General features: G+C 34.1%; 1 protein-coding gene and 1 pseudogene across 1 annotated transcript; both read left to right on the top strand.

Annotated features, from left to right (window-relative positions):
• Positions 1-7393: 7393 nt before the first annotated feature.
• Positions 7394-10883, top strand: LOC115448977 (FAST kinase domain-containing protein 5, mitochondrial). The gene is made up of 3 exons (XM_030176619.2): positions 7394-8858; positions 9486-9706; positions 10762-10883. Exons 1-3 carry the CDS (start codon positions 7937-7939, stop codon positions 10858-10860), a joined length of 1242 nt encoding a protein of 413 aa, XP_030032479.1. The 5' UTR covers positions 7394-7936; the 3' UTR covers positions 10861-10883.
• A 3177-nt stretch (positions 10884-14060) lies between these two features.
• LOC119188564 lies at positions 14061-21135 on the top strand (annotated as a pseudogene).
• The last annotated feature ends 8 nt before the right edge of the window (positions 21136-21143 follow it).

The following is a 21143-nucleotide window of genomic DNA, read 5'->3' on the forward strand; positions in this document are numbered from 1 at the left end:
AGGTAATAAAGTGCTAGTGTGTATGCGTGCATTTTGAGTTTTATTTTTACACATTTTATACATTTATGGATACCAGTCGATATCGACCAACGAAGGTGGAAACAGGATCGGCAAATAGTAGGATATCATCAGATCAATTCCGGAGATTAGCACGCGCAAATACAATCTTACTCCCATTACCATTTTAGTTTGCCTTTCTAAATAACCAGTATAGCTATTCAGTATAGGTAGGTATATTAATGAATATTTTTATCATTAATCTCATACATATCTGTACTTACAACCCACAAAGTAGATACCAGAGAAATTATCATTAAATATTTCAGCTTGGCGCAGGGTGCTGACCGCTTACAAGAAATCGTCGTTGGAGGCCTATAATGTTCATTGTTTGATAGTGGACGTGGTAGTGCCAACAGCAAAACGGAACGCTATCCGTATTTGTAGAAGTTATATTAAACATAGAAAACAAAATAAACGTCATATTGTTGCAATATGTTACTAAAGCACCTAGACATCATCTTAATATACAACCAATACCATTACGTAGGTAATTCTATAGGAACATTCACGTAGTTTTAAATTTTCAAAAAGACCTAATATTGAGATTTTAAAGCAATTATTTGTAAATCTATATATTATATTCTTGGCATAACTCGAGCGCCATAAATGTATAAAACGAATGGTCAAGGACCTCTTTACTAAATTCTACGCAGAATAGGTATTGTCCATAGTGATTTATATATTTTGAATATTATGTCAACTTCGGTAAATAAATTACATCTCTTTGAATTTCATCAAAGAGCATTACAATACTATGAATTACATTATAAATTATTCTTTCGTAGATATAAATAGTTTATCTTTTACTTGTGGTTCCAAGTGCTAATCCTTTATTACTTTACATGCAAAATAATCATTACCAAACATAACTAAGTATCCCGATATTGGCTAAAATTACTGATAAAATGGCTAATAAAGTTAAACCCTTGAGTTATAAACAAAATGCATTCAAATAACTATTCATTTATATAACTTGACTCTGGTTAAATTAAAAAGAAAATAAAGCAGTGCATGACCAATTAAGAGGTGCCTACTTTGTGCTGCATATTTCATTATACACTCGCGTGATGCGTTACGGATTAATTAAACAATTACTAGTAAACAAAACCGCGACGATAGAATCCTCGTCGAAAATATCTTTAAAGAAACTACAAGAAATGGCAAATTTTTTTACGATGGGTTTATCTTGGTAAGCATTACCTACCTATTATTCATACACAAAAACTTTGATAACGACAAGCCGCCTTCAAAAACAATTAAAAATCATAAAATAATTTAATATTCACCGATTCTAAAATTGGTAACCAGTATATACCTACTTAGGTAGGTAATATTAAATTATTTTTTGGTCTTTGAAAGCGGTTTTAATTATTTTTCTTAAAAAATATTCAATTTTTTTATGTGAGTAATAAATAGATTATCTCGGTGGTATAGTCGTATTTCGAACGTAGTACAAATATTGCGCTGAATGGACCTGACAGGTCCGAATACCCGGTTGGCCAAAATGTTTTTCTGCTCAATATTAGCCCTGAGGCTCGAAGTGTGCCCGATAAATGGCTATAGACTCACTCACCCACTATTACTTGGGACTTAACTGACAAAATATCTGTGTGTTACCACTCTACCTAATTCTGAAAAGGCAAAAAAGCGTGGTGCAAAGTATGTGTGTATGGAAGAAATAGACCCAACAGAACCGGACGCAAAACGCGTCCTTCTTGTTAATATTAAATTATATTTCAGCTCTTACTCCGACAAATTTTATTATTGGATCCTGAAAAAGTTCTAAAACACTTCACATCGGAGTCTTATATCTCGTATAGAGATGACTTACGAAAAATTCTTTCGTTCTATCCTTTGAAAGCAATTGATTTGACGATTTTCAAAAAAAGTAGAAGGCAATCATTAAAAGTTTGTTTTCAAGGAATAAGAACAACATATTACGAATTGGAATCAAACTCTAAGAGAAATGTAAGCTAATCGTAATTTATTATAGATTAATAGATTTTAAAGGTCCGGTACAAAAGAGTCGAGGGCAGCTTAAATTCCATTCGCGCGGCAGCCATAAGAAATGCCTAGTACCTGTTGCAGGGATCCATAAAAAAAAGTCATTTCTCGACAGTGTAAAGAATAAAGAATACTGTCATACGATACGTACACCTAACATAATAAATAGTGGGGCGAGCGGGCACCGTATCCAATAGCGGACCCTGCTCGTCCCCACCACACCCATTGTCAACCACAAACACAACCATATCGGAACAATACAACAACATTTCTTAAACACAAACAAAAAAAAAAACATAATAACTAGGTAGCTAAGTATATTGAAAAATAATAACTACATAGATACAATAAAGGTATAAGTATATATTTTATTATAGACATTTTGAAAATGTGGAACATCTACATATCAGAATTGAATAACGAAACGAAGATATGGCCCTTTAATGGAAGTCATAATAAGGTAAAGTAAGGATTTTCATTTTCAGCATGCTTACGAAAAGATTTCCATAGAGACCTTCTCCATACAGTTGACCGGCGAGATAAGTATGCCCGCCTGATCATATTAATTAGTATCTAAGCAAAAAGACAAAAGCAGTAAGCACTATCTGGGGAAACGTTAGGTACTTAATAACTTAATAGCATGCCGAAGTGCGAAATTTGTTGCAAATGCAATAAATTTACCTCTAGAGTTATTTACCCACCCTTAATAATGGAAATCCACCCATATGGGACCGAAAAGGATAGCTGACAATTCACCTCTTCAAAATATAAACAAAGATATTATCTTAATTTCAGCAGTATCGTTCGCGTTGGATTGATAAATATTTATATCTTGGAGATAAAAGGGAAATTGAGGACCAAAATCGACCAATACCCGTGGCAGGTCTTGGTTCTAAATTTATTAAACTACTTAATTTGAAACCTCAATATTTTGGATGTCGCACTCAATCTGATCATTGGGTGCAATGTGATTAAAATTAAAATATACTTAGCTACTTGATTTGTGATTAAAAATTTAATATTCCTAAAAAAAATAAACAGATTTTTTTATCACATTTTGTGTAGTTTCATTGCACCTTTTGCTCGTGGTTTCACCCGCGTATAGAGATTTTCGGGATAAATTTCCCAATATATTCTATTTTCCAGCAGAGAACTGTGGTTACACACATATTTGTTACGTAACTTTACCCGTTTACTCAGCGCACGCAACGGAAGCTCTCAAAAAGGAATAAATTTTCCCCGTTTTTGCCACATTTTTTGTTGATGCTCCGCTCCTATTTGCCACAGCGTGATTTAGTTAGCTAACTAGAAATTTTAATTAGGCACCGACTCCAAAATTAGTATCCAATATATAACTGTTATGTGAAATTATTTTTTGGTTTTGAGTGGTTTTTGAAGGCGGTTTAATTTTTTGTTAAAATTATTTTTATTTTTTGCTTTAAATTATTTTTATTTTTTGTTAAAATTATTTTTATTTTTTGCTTTTAAAATTTTTGTTAAAATTATTTTTATTTTTTGCTTTTAACACAAGTTAGTAAAAAATAGACCATCTCAATGGCATAGTTGTGTTTGTCACGATACGATTATCGCGCTGAGGAGTTACACCTCTGAGTACCACTGAAAAGGGAAAAGGTGTGATGCTATATATATGTATGTAAGAAGTAGATTCAAGCAAACCTAACACAAAAACACAACTGATATATTTGGCTCACAGTACAACTATCGCTCTGTGGTGTTACACCTCTGCCTACCCCTGAAAAGGTGAAAAGGTGTGATGCTATATATATGGATGTAAGTAAGAAGTAGAGGCAACTAAACCCAACGCAAAAACACAACTAATGTGTTTCGCTCGCAGTACGACTATCGCGCTGAAATGTTACACCTCTGCCTACCCCTAAAAAGGGGAAAGGTGTGATGCTATATATATATTGTATGTAAGAAATTAGATTCAAGCAAACCTAACGCAAAAACACAACTTGTTATATTTGGCTCACAGTACAACTATCGCGCTGTGGTGTAACACCTCTGCCTACCCCTAAAAAGGGGAAAAGGTGTGATGCTATATATATGTATGTAAGAAGTAGATTCAAGCAAATGTAACGCAAAAACACAACTGATATATTTCGATCATACAACTATCACGCTGTGATGTTATATCTCTGCCTACCCCTAAAAAGGGGAAAAGGTGTGATGCTATATACATATATGTATGTATGTAAGAAGTAGAGTCAATTAAACCCAAACCAAAAACACAACTGATATGTTTCACACACAGTACGACTATCGCGATGAAATGTTACGCCTCTGCCTACCCCTAACACGGGGAAAAGGTGTTATGCTATATGTATAAGTATGTGAGAAGTACAGTCAACCAAACTCAATGCAAAAACATAACTAAATACGCCACAGGAAAGCTAAATTCGCGATTTCGTTTTCTTAGACGACATAATTATTCTAGTTTTTTTAATTTTAAAACCAAACTACCGAAGCGATGTTGAAAAAAATTTATAGGACCAAATCATGAGAGAAAATCATTAATAAAAAAAAAAGAATTTTCCAAAACGGTTAATAAATGAGCGAGTTCTGAGGTAACAAACATACAAAAAAAAAATTCATGTCGAATTGATAACCTCCTCCTTTTTTGAAGTCGGTTAAAAATGAAAACCACTGGGTCAAGATGGTATTTAATACTGTCAAATTATTCCACCAAAGTATTCCTCGCCTTAAGTTTGTCTTATGTCAACGAAACAGGGGCATCTATGTATAATACTTGTAGGTAGGGAAAGATGCCCCTTGTATTAAAAAAGTGTGGCGCTTGTAATGAAATAAATCTATGTATTATGTATGTACGTGTAAAATGTTAGTAGTCCATTGAAAAGTTACATTGGGGGTTGCGTTTTTTAGAGGACGCAATTTTATTTCTTTTAAGTGTGGGGGGGTATAACTTTTTTATTTATAGTTCTACGACAAAAAGTTACTAGACCAAAGTTGTAGAGAATTTAATTTGCAACAAAAATGTTTATACATTTTTTTTGTCAGATAAATAGTTTAAGAGATACATGGTAAAAAACCATTTCAACCCCTATTTTCAAGACGGCGGCCGTGGGACAAGGGTGGCGACCCCACAAACTTGGTTTTAGCTTTACACTGACCCGCCCTACACTTCAAAAAAATAAAATTGCGTCCTCTAAAAAACGCAAGGTAAGGCCTAAAAAATTTAACATTTCAATGGACTATAGTAACAATGATATTAAACAAAAACGATATTGTACTCAACTTATAAAATAAAAAAATACGAGTGTGATAAAATATTCGCGTTCCGTAATCCGCAGTGGACATAGGAAATAATTGTCTTTCCTAGAATGCCACCGAGGATACATCTAAGCCCGTTTACTAGAGCGTGCATATATGCGGGGCCCACAGTATCATACTTATGGCGTTAGATTTGTCGATGCGTATTTCTAATTATTATTATGTAAGATAATGACTGCCTAAGTAGCATAGTTGTATTGCGTACGCGGTACAACAGCACTTTGAGATCCGGGTTTTTCTGGCCTATTAACCCGGAGTCTGAACTTCGTGCTCGATATGGGGACAAGCTCGCCCCTATAAGTACATCATGGGACGATACTAGATTTTTTTTTGGGAACTGCCGCCTTTACCACCGTGGGTACCCTGCTAACGGTGTACAAGCGATTCCCCGGCTTAGCAACCACGGAACTCCCAATGAAGATTTGATGGGCCCTAACGCTATCACTGAGGGTGCCAGCGGACGGTACGCAGGCAACCGGCAGCTATTCGGTCACGGGGCCCAGGAGGAAGAAGGGAGGGCATAGAGGGCAGGAACAGAAGAGGAAGGAGGAGGAGCTTTGTTAGGATGGTTGGGAAGGGGGAGAGGTAGGAGAGATTATTATAGGCCTCAAAGTGTATTTGGCAACCAAGAAGTATACACATTACATTATGTGCCTAGAGTCGCGGCATAGTGTTCCCCCGTGCATGGGCGTGCATTCGGTGTGAAGACCGAGCGCGGACGATACTAGTTTTTTTTTTAGACGATACTAGTTGCATACAAGAGGATATTACCGCAATTGTTAACTGAAAATAGGTCTTTCTTTGAAGGGACAATATATTTAGGACTTATTGGGGTTAAAAAAAATTAACCGGGAACACACATGCTTGCTTGCTTATTGGTAGTATTATGCAGACCTTGTTGTTTTTTTTTTTATCGTGCCTCGCGAAATACATACCGTAAAAGACACAAGCATCCCCGGACGGTCGTCACAATCATGCCGGCCTATAATCTATAATCTGGCAACACTTATTCCTCATATCCTATAACGTGGAAAAAATTTGGTTAAAAATTCCTCTAACTGATCCAAATGATGATATCACTCTGTCTATTCGTCGTAAAAACGAGTTTTGAATCTCCAACACTGCACAAGATTGTAGGTCCCTCCTCGCTACTTTCCTCGTCCACACGCCCCTCTTAAAGTTCTGGCCCGCGTGCCGCCATATACGGTAATGAATAGATTGTTTAGTACGCTCATCCCATAATTGTTGATGTCTCCATTCCTTTGACCTCTCCCACTGGCCGTCCTAAAGCGCTCAGCCAAAAGTGCGGTGTGTTTAATAAGCCGACCCTTGTCCAGCTAACAATCATATGACAGGATAAAAAAAAAAAGAATAAAAACCCGGTCCGTCAGACCGGGGTCACGACATTGTTAGTCAATTGCAAATTATCGTCACAAACTGCATGATAACTCTCTAGGGTTAACTCCACAGCTTCCAATAGTACTTTTTTTAATTAAACTAGACTGATATGCCTGAAAATTCGTCATTCCTTTGCCTATTCTTGAAGATTGCAAGAAATAAAAAACATAACCTAGACGTTAAAACTGTCGTTGTTCAAGATTTGTCGATGAAAGTTTAGTTTAGTTATATTTTATGAAATAAAGCTAGAGAATTGTGAATATAAAATAAAACTCAAAGAAGAACTTATCTATATAGGTTATTAACAGTTAACCATAAAACAAACTATGGTGATATAGAACGATAGATCGCAATAAAGATTATTAAGCGCACTACTTTTATTTAACGAAACGAAGAAAGTAATATGTTTATTTTAAGGATATTTTTTGAATCAAAAGATTTACATAAACGGTAAGAAAACGATAAAACCGAAAATGGCTTTCATGAACATAGCGCGTAATTTAGCATATTCAAATCCTTGCAAACAATTTAAATTAATTGGTAAAACAAAATTATTACATAAATGCATCAGAAATATAAGCATTACTTCGCTTGTTAAAGCAAAAATGCATCTGGAATATGAAAATAAACAAGCATTTACCATTTTGGAAAATAAAGGATATGCTAACAGCTTAATATCAAAACCAGCAGACAATTTATTATCTTCAACACAAGTTCAAGATATACTGCAAACTGACTGGTCAAATAAATCTCCTAGTGAAGTTTTCAAGGTATTCCCGGAATTAGCTATGTATTCTGCACAAAATAATTTATGTTTATCAAATACAATGTTTGATAAATACATAGACACTCTTACAGATAATATAGCATCAGCTACAGATAAAGAATTAGAATCTTTATTTTATACCATCAACCTGTGGCCAGATCCTCCATCCATTAGAACAAGAAATTATATTGAAGTGTGGGCAGCACTGGATGATGAATGTTTAAATCGAGTCAAGCAATGGTCAAATGATCAACTTCTGAATTTTATTACTTTCTTCTACATGATAAGTGTGATAAGAATGAGTGACTTTTGTGTTAAAACTTTGAATAAGTTGGCAACAAAAATAAAACAGTTGACTCCAGCACAAGTTGTTCAAACAACATTTTTGTTGGTGTGATGAGAAAACAACCCTTTGATATGTATAATATTGAACATTATTTAAATGACAATTTCACAAGTTTTACAGTTGATGATTTGGCAATAATGTCTATGGGTTTTTTTAAAAGCAAAACACCAATAAGAAATTTAAATATAGTGTACAAAATTATTAATATAGTAATGGAGAATGCAAATACTATACATGAAGTTTCTTTAGCTGCATTATTGAAAATAATTAGGTATTCATTGAAAATTACTGTGAATGATGCAGTATACCAGATGTTGGATGTATTACAGCACCAAGTCCCCAGGTTGTCGGTTATGTGCAATGTTCACTTAGCCCTTGTGGGAACAGCAACCCTTACTTTGCACAAGGGTTGTTTATCTACTATAGCAGAACACACAATTACACAAATGTCAAAAACCAGAATGAAAGACCTAGAACGATTGGTTTTATCATATGGAACATTTACATTGAAACCAGATACAAAAGAATGTTTTTTTACAAAAGTAATGGATGAATTAAGAAAGGCAGAAAGAGAAGAAGAAATTTTAAAACATGGAAGATCTTTTGCATGTTGTGTGTCATATTTAGGCCTTCTTGGAATATATCCTATAGATCTTATGAGTAAAGCATTAAGTAAGGACTTCTTGACAATCACCTATGGAAAACAAATACATTCTTATGGAAGAGAGATCCTAGTGATTAATAACATGGCTGAAATATTTTGCAGTAATGCTCAGATGAATCGGTTAGATAAAAGAGAAACAATAATTTTAGCAAAAAAATACACAGATTTTGTACCTTCAGAGGATTATTCGAAACAATATAATGTCACAGAAAGAATGATGTTAGATGTAATGAAGGTTTTGAAAGATAGTAGAGGTGGCAATGAATTTGTTGTAGCTGATCATATATTACCACACCATCAAAGAGGAGGTAAGAATAGTGTTCATAAATATTTTTATTATGTTAAACTATACAACATGGCATAAATTCGTGCTCGAAATTTAACCCTCGAACTAAGTACTTCCAGAATAAAAAGTAGTCTATGTTGTTATAGTTCATGCTTACCTGTGGTGTACCCACAAAAAAAATCTTTATTAAATATATTAGTTTCGTAACTTTTTCTCAAAAAACAGCTTTAATACAATATTTCCACATATTTTGCTGTAGGTTCAGAAAATTGTGAACTGCAAAAATGTACAAGAAATTAATTATTTGTAATTAAAGATTCTGTCAGTAGCTATTAAAATACTGCTTTTGAGTTGGATTTATTATTAATTTCAACTTAATTACTAATGAATAAAAATGCACATGTATGCAGCTCAGAAGCTGATAACAAACATTATACATTGCGAGATAAGGCCACACACTTACATTATTTAACTGGTTCATGTGAGACATGAAAGTTCATTTAAAAATTAAACCAGCTTTTTCCTACAACAAACCTAAATAAACATGTTACCGAAAGGACAAGCCTTTACATTTTATGTGTAATAAATGTGTAGAAAGTTTACAGCAAACAGGAAATTTTAGATTTAAATTATATTATTTTGTTTTCAGATATTATTTTATGTAATGATGCTCAGGGAAAGCCGTTACCAGTTAAAGATTCTTTTTCGAATATTAATTTTGGGGTTCTTAGAAGACCGCCCGACAAGAACAAATGGATCGTTTTGGTAATAGCTGGAAGAAATGCAATTTTATACGGTACTGATATACCAACTGGATATTTTCATATAAAAGTTAATGAGCTACGAAAATTAGGATTTCATGCAGCTTTGGTAAGATATAGCATTTTGTTTATTAAAATTAATTTCATAAGTCGAGTGCGGCCCACACAACAACCAACAATTGTTTCGATTTAAGAAAGTAGCGCCCGTGCGACACCATACGCCAGGCGAGTACTAAAAAAATATCTCGTCGCGGCGCGGCGGTACAAAAGGTTAGCTTTTCAGCCGACAGTAATATAATATTACGATGTGTTTCCACAATTCGCACCAGGCCAGCGTAGTCGACTAAGGCCTAATCCCTCTCAGAAGTAGAGGAGGCCCGTGCCCAACAGTGGGACAGTATATAATGCAGGGCTGATATTATTATACGATGTGTTTTGTGCATCCGATGGGCACACATCTTTTGTGTGGGACGCATGCTCGTAGGGTTGATTTTCACACGTTAAGCGTGTGAAGCCGTACTGCCGTTCGAAATCGCTTCGCAAGTGCACGATTATTGATTATAGCTTTTGCCCGCGGCTCCGCCCGCGTTATAAAGTTTTTCAGACTAAAGTTTTCCGTTATAAAAGTAGTAGTTTCCCGGGAGCCTATGTTCTTCCTAGGGTCTCAAACTGTCTCCATACCAAATTTCATCTTAATACGTTGGGTAGTTTTTGAGTTTAACACGTTGAGGCAGACAGATGCAGCGGGGGACTTTGTTTTATTATATAATTTTTAGAACTTTTTAAGAGGAACAATCCCGTCATACATCATTCTTGCATAACTTTAACCATTTACGTAGCGCACGCAACGGAAGCTATCAAAACTAATAATTTTTCCCCGTTTTTGCAATATGTTTCATTACTGCTCCGCTCCTATTGGTCATAGCGTGATGATATATAGCCTATAGCGCTCCACAAATAAAGGGCTATCCAACACAAAACGAATTTTTCAGTTGAAACCGGAAGTTCCTGAGATTAGCGCGTTCAAACAAACAAACAAACTCTTCAGCTTTATATAATAGTATAGACAATACACATGTCATATGCTAAACCACAACGGCGCCGCAGTCAACACGTATTTTTATTGAATTTTTTAAATGTTATACGTATATTTTTGTCTTTCAGGTTCCATGGTCAATATACTCCAAGTATGACGCAAGAGATGATAAAGAAGATTTTTTGGATAGTATAATTAATAATGCATTAAAAAATACACCTGAATGAAAAATAAAATATTGATAACTGAACATTGTTCATCTTTTTTATAGAGTATAAAAGCCTGATATAGTTCATGTGTAGCATAAGAGTGCAAGGTCAAATAAATAAGGTACTAATTAAAATAAATAAAACAACATAGTTTCCGATCCAATTAGAGACTAGTTTAACTACGAATACAGATGATTGTTTAGTTATTGTCGAATGTTACCTATTATCGTGTTTTCTATGCGTATATATATATTTTATACGGGTACGGCAGTCACCTTTCTGCGCCTGATGGGAAGTGAAATGGGGTCCTACAGAATGTCAACTGACGAGAGATGTCAAATATGGCGGCCTGTTGGAACCAGATAACCACGGCAGATCTCCAAAAAAAAATCTAGTGGTTATATTATTCTCTTTGGCCGGTTGTTGACGCTGTGACGTCATCTCCCAGGAAATTTAACCCTGAATCCACACACTCTGGGACTAGAAGACAACGCAAGTAGGAGAGTGTGGATCCAGGGTTACATAATATTATACTTAAACCAAAGTCTCCCGCTGCGCTGTGTCTGTCTATCCGGACCAAAGACCTCTGGTCTGAACGCGATAAACTCAAAACTACCGATCGAATTTTCACCATTATACAGTTTGGTGCGATTGACGGGGAAGGTTTATGTGTTCAAGTCATTTATGATTTGTTTCAATTGGTTGAAATGTAACGATTATTGTTGAAGATTCCGGAGAAATCAAGCCAACTAGACTGGGAGTTTCAATTGGAAACACTGCCTAATCCCTAAAAGATGTAACAAAATGTGTGATGAAATTGATCATCTTTTATAGGCCTACTGAAAATACCCAGATGGCATGTGTCTATCTTTTAAAATAGTGTAATGTACTCATGTGTACATGTGAGTAATAGTCATTATTTTAATTAAAAAAAAAGCGGTCTCATATTAAGTATATCGTAATTTGAGAGCTAGACGGATTATTAATCCTTATCCACAAATACGTTAATTAGCTTACTACTACGTTCACTACGACCCGTGCGACCAAATAAATTCAAGCGCTTTCAGCATCTCAGACTGATGCCCGCAAAATACGGTCGCCCACTGTTTTTTTAAACATAGCCTTTCATTTTTTAGCCTGGCAAGGTCCAACTTATACAAACCAATGACTAAATATAAAGAAAACAGGCCTCAAAGTTAGCTATATGAGTAAGTTATATTTATGTTAGGGAAATCGACGCAGAATTGTCAAAATATATGTCTATCTCTTTTACTCAAAGCTTATTTGGAACGCAACAAACAAAGACAAAAATAATTGCTTTCTTCGAATATGGCACTATTTCGTTTACTTTAACACACTGGGACCGCCTTGCGGCAGAAACGCCATTTATTGCAGCCCAGTCGGCAAGTACATGTAGTGTCAGACGATGTAAACAAATCTTCATAAATATTGAATTTAAAGTAATATAATCATATTCTCAATTGTTTAGTTTGTTTATTAGTGTATTTGTTAAGTTTCGAAAATGACTCAGTGTTGTGTGAAAGGATGCAAATCGAATTCACGCAAGAAAGACACCGAAATATCTTTTCATAGGTTAGTAACTGTTTTTACCGAAAATTTGTAAATATCTTTGTATATTTACTTTTTGGGTGTGTTTTTATCAATTAAACATTTATATGTGGATCTTGTTTGATAAGCTTTGAACCCTTTTAGGCGTGTTTATATCCATTAAAATCATTATGTTTGTTTACACACGAGCTTAGGGATGGGTGGATTTGTTTAGAAATTATTGATATCGATATTTTAACAGACGCCCGTTTATCAATTACGGATTTTGTCTTTGAAAGAATGTTAGAACACACATCAATATTGTATTATCCAGAACGACAAACTAAGTGAAATTAGAATATTTTTTTAGATTACCAAAAAATTTAAATACCAAGGCAAAATGAATTGAGAATATTGGGCGACGTGATTGGAATCCACCAAATACATATATACATACACATATACACACCAAATACATATATTCGTTCTTTACATTTTGAGAAGAAATGCATAAACCACACGTTTAATTAACGCGAGTAAAAGATAACTGTCTTCCAACAATTTTCCCGATAAGTAAAATAGTAATGATTATTATACTTCACCTAATAGTAATATTACTTTAATATATTGCTTTGAATAAAATTAGAATTGTTACATAAAAGAATAGATAAACATAAAAGAAACAACATAAAGATGAAATGTAAGATATATTTTTACAATTGGCGATCTTATGTTTCGAGCCACCTTTGCATGCACGGAAATAGATACATAATCATATTATTGTTATTGCAAATAATTATTATAATTGATTATCCTAACCACCACCTTTACGCTCATTGATTTTAGTTTGCTGAAACATAGTTATGTTTCTCAATCAAAGAGCATAATAATAAAATAAAATAAAATAAAACCAAGCAAATAATTGCTGGCTACGCTATCTTATTCCATTTATCATGTATTAAGTAAATATCTTAATCTGTAACTTAAATTTTTAGCAAGGAATAGTGCAACATACAAATATAGATCAAACACAACTGGATGTTTGTCACAACAGGTACTGCTTTCTTTAACAATTGTTACTTGCTTATAGATCAGTTTCAGTTTGTTTGTTTATATTATGGTTTGTTATATTTATATTATGGTAGAACCTAACCCCTTTCGTATTTGATCTTTTTTGGGCTTGTTTGTCTCTCTTTTAATTCTTCGATGTCGATACAAAATTTTCGGTACTAGCATATCACTATTGTAAGGGGCGGAGTCGGCGCCATTTTATGTATTAAATGTGCCGCATGTCACGTGACCATATCACTCATACTCTATACTCTTTTATCATTGATACAAACACACGGGAGTCGGGACTTTTGGGTGAGCGCTTTAAGCGCTCGCAACCCTTGAAAATAAAGCGACCTTGCTGAGAGCAACCACTAACGGGTTATTCAAACCTCGGCTCAGTCAGATATAGTCGCTTACAACTAGTCCACTTCTAAAAACAATACATGTTTATAGGCACGTAGTATTTAAAATTAGATTTACTATTTGAGTTTAGCAAGATTTTTGGTGAATAAAAGAAATTAAATTCATTACTATGAATGGAGAGACATGTCGAAATATGTCAAAAATAAACTTAATTTTTTTAGTGCATGCAACTATATAGCGAAAAATACAATATCAAAACTGGCAGCACTGTAGGGAAGCCAAATGCCAATATCCATATGCCGGATGGATCATTTTCGCGCCCGGCTGACAATGAGAAATGTTTGATACGTTACATAGTGTTGTGAAAACTTTTCTACGACGCGATCACATTGTAATTATATTGCTTCAGTTGTTCAATCTATCATTTTAACAACATGTCTCAAACTGAGGAAGCTGTGGACATTGCAGACGTCGGTGATAATTCTGTAAGTACAAAAACATGTAACTGTTACTGTGTTTCTTAACAAGATTTTTGCGATGATGAACCTTTAAGTTATTTTTAATTTGTAAAGTCAATTATATCATGTTTATAGAATGGATCATCAAGCGATACGACATCGTCGAGGGGTAAGGAAGGTGACTTCGAAAGCAAGATTGAGACAGATCGAGCTAAAAGATTCGAGTTTTTGTTGAAGCAAACCGAAATTTTCTCTCATTTTATGACAAATACCCCCAAATCTAGTGGAAGCCCACCTAAAGCGAAAGCTGGAAGACCCAAAAAAATCAAAGATCCTGATTCATCAGGAGCTGGAGAGTGAGTACATGATCACACATATATTTTATAACATATATCATTGGGCCATATTGACATGGTATTAATAAATACTATATACTCATCTTTACCTCTGCTAACATTTTGCCAAAAATCATTTATGAATTTTTCACTAAAAATCCTAGTTTTACTTTTATGATTATTATGTACTTTAGTGGTAATATGGTGTGTTTTCTGAAAGTAGGATGTTGCCACAGCATTCAGCAACAAACTCTAAGAGTACTTATAGTGGCATTAGGGTGTTTAAAGTTTTAATTATATGTATTTTATTTAAGCTTTTCTATTCTATGAGTCGAGTAACTTATGGTAAGGTTTTATTTTCAGATAAGTATGTAGTTTTAATTGGGTAACATAATGTCAAAATTACTGATGAATTAATATATTTATTGTAGAATTTTTTTTAACCTTCATTATTGATTAAAAAATACAAACTTTATTGTCATCTTTTTGGAGTCTGACAAAAAATGTTACACAAATACTATATACTACCAAAGCAATATTATAATATTTTATTACTTGAAAATGGTGTTTGAGTATGAAGTTCTGTATGAGTAAATACCACTGGTTTGTCTATTTCTAGATTTTCTTTTGATAACATTAAAAAATGTGAAATAATTGAGTTATTTATTCAGTGATGTAACTATAACACATTTTTGGAAAATCTTATAATTTTGCGTATAAGAAAATGAATGCCTTACTAATAATGTAATATTGTAATATCACATCCAATTGAATGTGTATGTTTAGCAGGAGATATTCCACAGTAAGTACTTATCATTAAGGTATTTTCCTATATTTGATTTTGTTCATTATCTAATAACAGCAAATAGATTGAAAACTCATATGTCATATTAAATTAAGACTGACAATTCATTATTAATAAAAATTAATTCAGACCTGTAAAATAAAAAGATAAATATCCATACATACTATCCCCCCTTATCCATAGACATTATTTATCTATGGACGGAGCATTGCTATGGTAACAAGTCTATATAAATTACAGTCATCGCCACCGGAAAACTGAACAAGAAGAAGATGAAGAATTACTTGCTGAAACAAACACAAAACAAAAAACTATATTTCGTTTTGAAGCATCACCGCATTATGTTAAAAATGGTGAAATGAGAGATTATCAAGTCCGTGGTCTGAATTGGATGATATCATTGTATGAAAATGGTATTAATGGCATTTTAGCTGATGAGATGGGTCTTTGGTAAAACTTTACAAACAATTTCACTTTTGGGTTATATGAAACATTTTAAGTAAGTATATTAACTATGATCATTATATGAACTGTTGTATCAAGCTTTTATTATAATCCTGTTCTTTTAGGAATGTCCCTGGACCACATATTGTTATCGTGCCAAAATCAACACTTACGAACTGGATGAATGAGTTCAAAAAATGGTGTCCTTCATTGAGGGCTGTATGTCTAATTGGTGACCAAGAAACTAGGGTGTGTATCATAGAAATATTATTTTAGTAATGACACTATGTAAGTTTACAAAAGCACCAATAGCCTAGTTGAGAGTGGAATGGACTGCTTTGACGAATGTCTGTAGTTTCATAACTCAAGAACATTTGCCTCTTGCTCTAACAGTGAAGGAAAAATCATGAGGAAACATGCATACTTGAGAAGTTCTCCATAAGAATTTCGAAGGTATCTGAAGCCAACATACACTAGGCCAGGACTAGGGGCTAAAAGCCTCTCCATATTAAAGGAGGCCTGTGCCTAGCTATGTGACTGTTTTTAACACAGGAATGATATTATTTTATTATAATTAAGTGGTGTAAAATAAAGAGTTTCCTATCTATGTTCTGTCTTAATAATGGAACATGTTTTGAAACCTCTCTAGTATTCTAGACTGTAACTGTGAAGACCATGTCTACATAGCACCCTATAAGAATTTACACCCATATTTGCAAACAATATTATTAGGACTCGCTATGGGGCGAAGTGCACAGGGTGGGCAATTTCATAATCTCTTTGGATTTGCTTATTTAACTGCCAACTGATGTGAAGTCGTATTTTAGTATTAACCCATCACAGAACCCCATTCCACTCTATGCATATACACTACAAGAGACTGAGAAACAGACTTATTATCATATCATAATTTCTCTGTATTTAAATAATGTTTGTGAATATGCCAATTAGGGTTGCCTTTGTATGTAAAATTTTTGTGGAAATAGTATAATTCTTTTGACCATGCAGAACATTGTAATTCAACAGCTTTAGGTGTTGTTGCTCCTTATTATAAGTAGTCATAGTAGTTACTGATAAGCAAGCAACTTACTGCTCCATGATTAATTTCTATAAACTGAAAATTCTGGAACAAATAAATCTTATTTGGTATAATAATGATTCATATTATTAACAGAACACATTCATACGCGAGACACTCATGCCAGGCAACTGGGATGTATGTATAACATCATATGAAATGATAATACGAGAGAAATCAGTATTCAAGAAGTTTAATTGGAGGTACATGGTGATTGATGAAGCGCATCGTATCAAAAATGAAAAGTCTAAACTGTCAGAATTACTTAGGGAATTTAAGAGTATGAATAGACTCTTGCTTACTGGCACCCCATTGCAAAATAACCTCCATGAACTTTGGGCACTTCTTAATTTCCTTCTTCCCGATGTGTTCAACAGCTCTGATGTGAGTAAAATTTTACATTATTTTAGGTTTTCTATGAATTAAACATTTTGTGTAAAGATTGTCTACCTTCTTTATTTAAAATATGCAATTAGCTTAAAGGTATTACCAACTACTAAGTACAAGAGAGAGAAATGTTTTCAGGATTTTGACTCTTGGTTTAACACAAATGCAGCACTTGGAGATAACCAACTAGTATCAAGATTGCATGCAGTTTTGAGACCTTTCTTACTTCGACGTCTCAAATCTGAAGTAGAAAAGAAATTAAAACCCAAAAAAGAGGTTAAAGTGTATGTGGGCTTAAGTAAGATGCAGAGAGATTGGTACACAAAAGTTCTTATGAAGGACATTGATGTGGGTAAGTTTTTTATATGAACTGTTTTACTCTTTTTAACAGCTAGAGAGCACCATCCTGGATATGGATCATATACGTCAGATACTTTACGTGCTATGTCGCAATAAAATGGTTAATGAGCTGTCGCATTGCAAAACCCTCAAAAAATATTTTTACTAAATAACAACATTTGTTTATATCGATATTAAAGGCTATCCTGGGAAACAATATCACTATGTCTGTTTATACACTTTCTTATACTCGATGGCAACACACTGAGTTGTCTTGAAATTTCATGCTGCTCAGAAATAACTTAGGCTCTACACAGTGCAGTTGTGCCTACGCAGACTGCATACTAGATCCAGTTAATTATTTGTTCTCACAATTACAAGATACTTTACTAAATACAGCCATTTGAACATTAAACTTTCAAACCTCATCTACTGCTTGATGTGTTCTATTTTTCACTTTACATCAACAGTGAACGGCGCTGGTAAAGTAGAGAAAATGCGGCTGCAAAACATTTTGATGCAGCTCCGCAAGTGTTGCAATCACCCCTACTTGTTCGATGGCGCTGAACCAGGACCACCATACACTACCGATGAACACTTGGTCTACAACTGCGGGAAACTCACTATATTGGACAAGTTACTCCCAAAACTAAGGGAGCAGGGCTCAAGAGTGCTCATTTTCTCTCAAATGACAAGAATGTTGGATATACTGGAAGATTACTGTCTGTGGAGGCAGTATAAGGTAATATACTAATATCTGTATGATTTCTGTTAAACACAAATGGAGCACTAGTTTAAATACACTTTTCTTAAAATTGAATATGTTAACTAAGTGGTAATAATGAAGAAAATATTTTAACAAATAAAGAAAACTGACGGCGAACATATTTTATGGAGTAATTTAAATTACCAGCTTAACAAAGTAAATATATGAATAGAAATAACAAAAAAGTTCAATTTACATTAGGCACCAACTCCAAAATACTAAAACCATCTCTGGAAAATAAACATAAGACTAGTAGTCTGAGAAAATCTCAGACATACATACATATACATACAATTGAATAATATGGGACAAATACTGAACCTCTTTTTTTAATTATTTTTAAAATAGGAAGATTAAATAAATATTCTTTTTTAAATATTCTTTTCTTTTTAGTATTGTCGGTTAGATGGTCAAACGCCTCACGAAGATAGAAATAGACAAATTGAAGAATACAACATGGAGGGTAGTGAGAAATTCGTTTTTATGTTATCCACACGCGCTGGCGGTCTCGGTATAAATCTCACTTCAGCTGATGTGGTTATCATTTATGATTCCGATTGGAACCCTCAAATGGATCTGCAGGCTATGGACAGAGCGCATCGAATTGGTCAAACCAAACAAGTAATTTGAAAATATGTATTAAGTCAAAGTACACTATAAATGGTTTCCAATAATTACGAAAGTCAAATAATATTTTTCACATCGCAGGTACGAGTTTTCCGTTTAATCACAGACAACACAGTTGAGGAAAAAATAGTAGAACGAGCAGAGGTGAAACTTCGACTCGACAAACTAGTTATACAGTCAGGTCGTTTGGTAGACACCAAGAATCAGCTCAATAAAGATGAAATGCTGAACATGATTAGACATGGGGCCAATCACGTGTTCTCGTCTAAAGACTCTGAAATTACTGATGAAGATATTGACACTATATTAGCCAAAGGAGAAGTCAAGGTCTAATTTTTAATAAGCACATAAGAAATATTTGGTACCAAATCACATTTGCATTAATTGCAGCTTATAAAAAAAATTAAAATATTAAAAGTTCAATTCTAAAACTTTACATTTTTTAATCATTAATTATTTTTGTGTATGCAGACCGAAGAATTAAAACAAAAGTTGGAAAGCCTCGGGGAATCTTCATTGCGTGCATTTTCAATGGACACTCCTGGTGCCACCACAGATTCGGTGTATCAGTTTGAAGGTTTTATAACAAAATTGCTTATATTTTACGGTTTAAATAAAAAAATACTACCGCTTCTATCACACAATGAAAAATTTTAAGTTCGCATCGGTAATTGGGAATAACTTCATAAGAGCAGCCCGGATCTTGAATTTTTTGGAGGCGGGGCAAAATCTGGATAATGCCGCCCCCGACCACCTATATTTTTACTTTTGTCATCATCATTATTTCGCGCCCCGCGGGAAATCTATACTATTATATAAAGCTGAAGTGTTTGTTTCTTGGTTTGTTTGTTTGTTTGAACGCGCTAATCTCAGGAACTACCGGTCCAAACCCAAAAATTCTTTTTGCGTTGGATAGCCCTTTGTTCGTGGAGTGCTATAGGCTATATATCATCACGCTATACCCAATAGGAGCGGAGCAGTAAATGGCTAATCTCAGGAATAATTTATATGTGTAATGTACTGGATGTCTCAGTAGTCAAAGTTGCGTTAATTATGAGTTGTGTATTCCCGCCCGGGGCACGGGCCCTGGCTTGCCCCCCTCTAGATCCGGGGCTGCATAAGAGCATTTGAAGTCATCAGTTTACTTAGTAAAAATATTATCGAGTATGCAAATCAGCCAAAAAGGGACGAAATGATTATAGAAAAAAATTATAAATATTTGAAAAGATGTTATCAACTCTACAAAAGTTAAGGGAAATCTCAACAAATTATTAATAATATCCATAAATTACAGAATTTGTGGCATGAATAAAAAGTATAATTTATATATATGCCATTAATGCTTAAGCATCGCATAATTACGGCGTGTGGAATATTTTTTATGCATTAATTTTTGGTGAAGCGAACTTAAAAATACGCGCTCGAATTTCATAAAAGAATGTTAAGTGCTAAACTAAGTTTATAAGAATACTATAATAACTAATTACTTCTTAACTTTTGTATTTAGGCGAAGATTACAGAGAGAAACAAAAAGTGATACCAATCGGTAGTTGGATAGAACCTCCAAAACGCGAACGTAAAGCCAATTACGCAGTGGATGCTTACTTCAGAGAGGCATTGCGCGTCTCTGAACCGAAGGCGCCAAAGGTACAGGTAAATAAGTGTAAAGAGCTAAAAGCGAAGGCTGGCGGCGACTGTGACGGATTGTACACATTATCATCTAACCATTTATTTAAATTTATTAATAATTAGCTCTTTATACTGGCATTAGCATTATTTTATTATTTATATTATATAATCGTACACATGTAGTGTGGAAGACTATTTGTTATTTATTAATTATAATTTCTCATCCTGCTTCATAAGTATCATACCATTAGTTGTCATGTAGTTTTTCACAATATATTATTACTACTTAAAAGAATATTTGTTTTCATTTCGTAAACTACTGCTATTAATTTACAGGCCCCGAGACCACCAAAGCAGCCGATTGTTCAAGATTTTCAGTTCTTCCCACCGAGACTTTTCGAACTATTGGATCAAGAAATTTATCATTATCGTAAAACTTTGGGGTAAGTTGTCTATACAGACACAGAAA

Source organism: Manduca sexta, unplaced genomic scaffold (genome assembly GCF_014839805.1).
Source record: "Manduca sexta isolate Smith_Timp_Sample1 unplaced genomic scaffold, JHU_Msex_v1.0 HiC_scaffold_2661, whole genome shotgun sequence".
NCBI lineage: Eukaryota > Metazoa > Arthropoda > Insecta > Lepidoptera > Sphingidae > Manduca > Manduca sexta.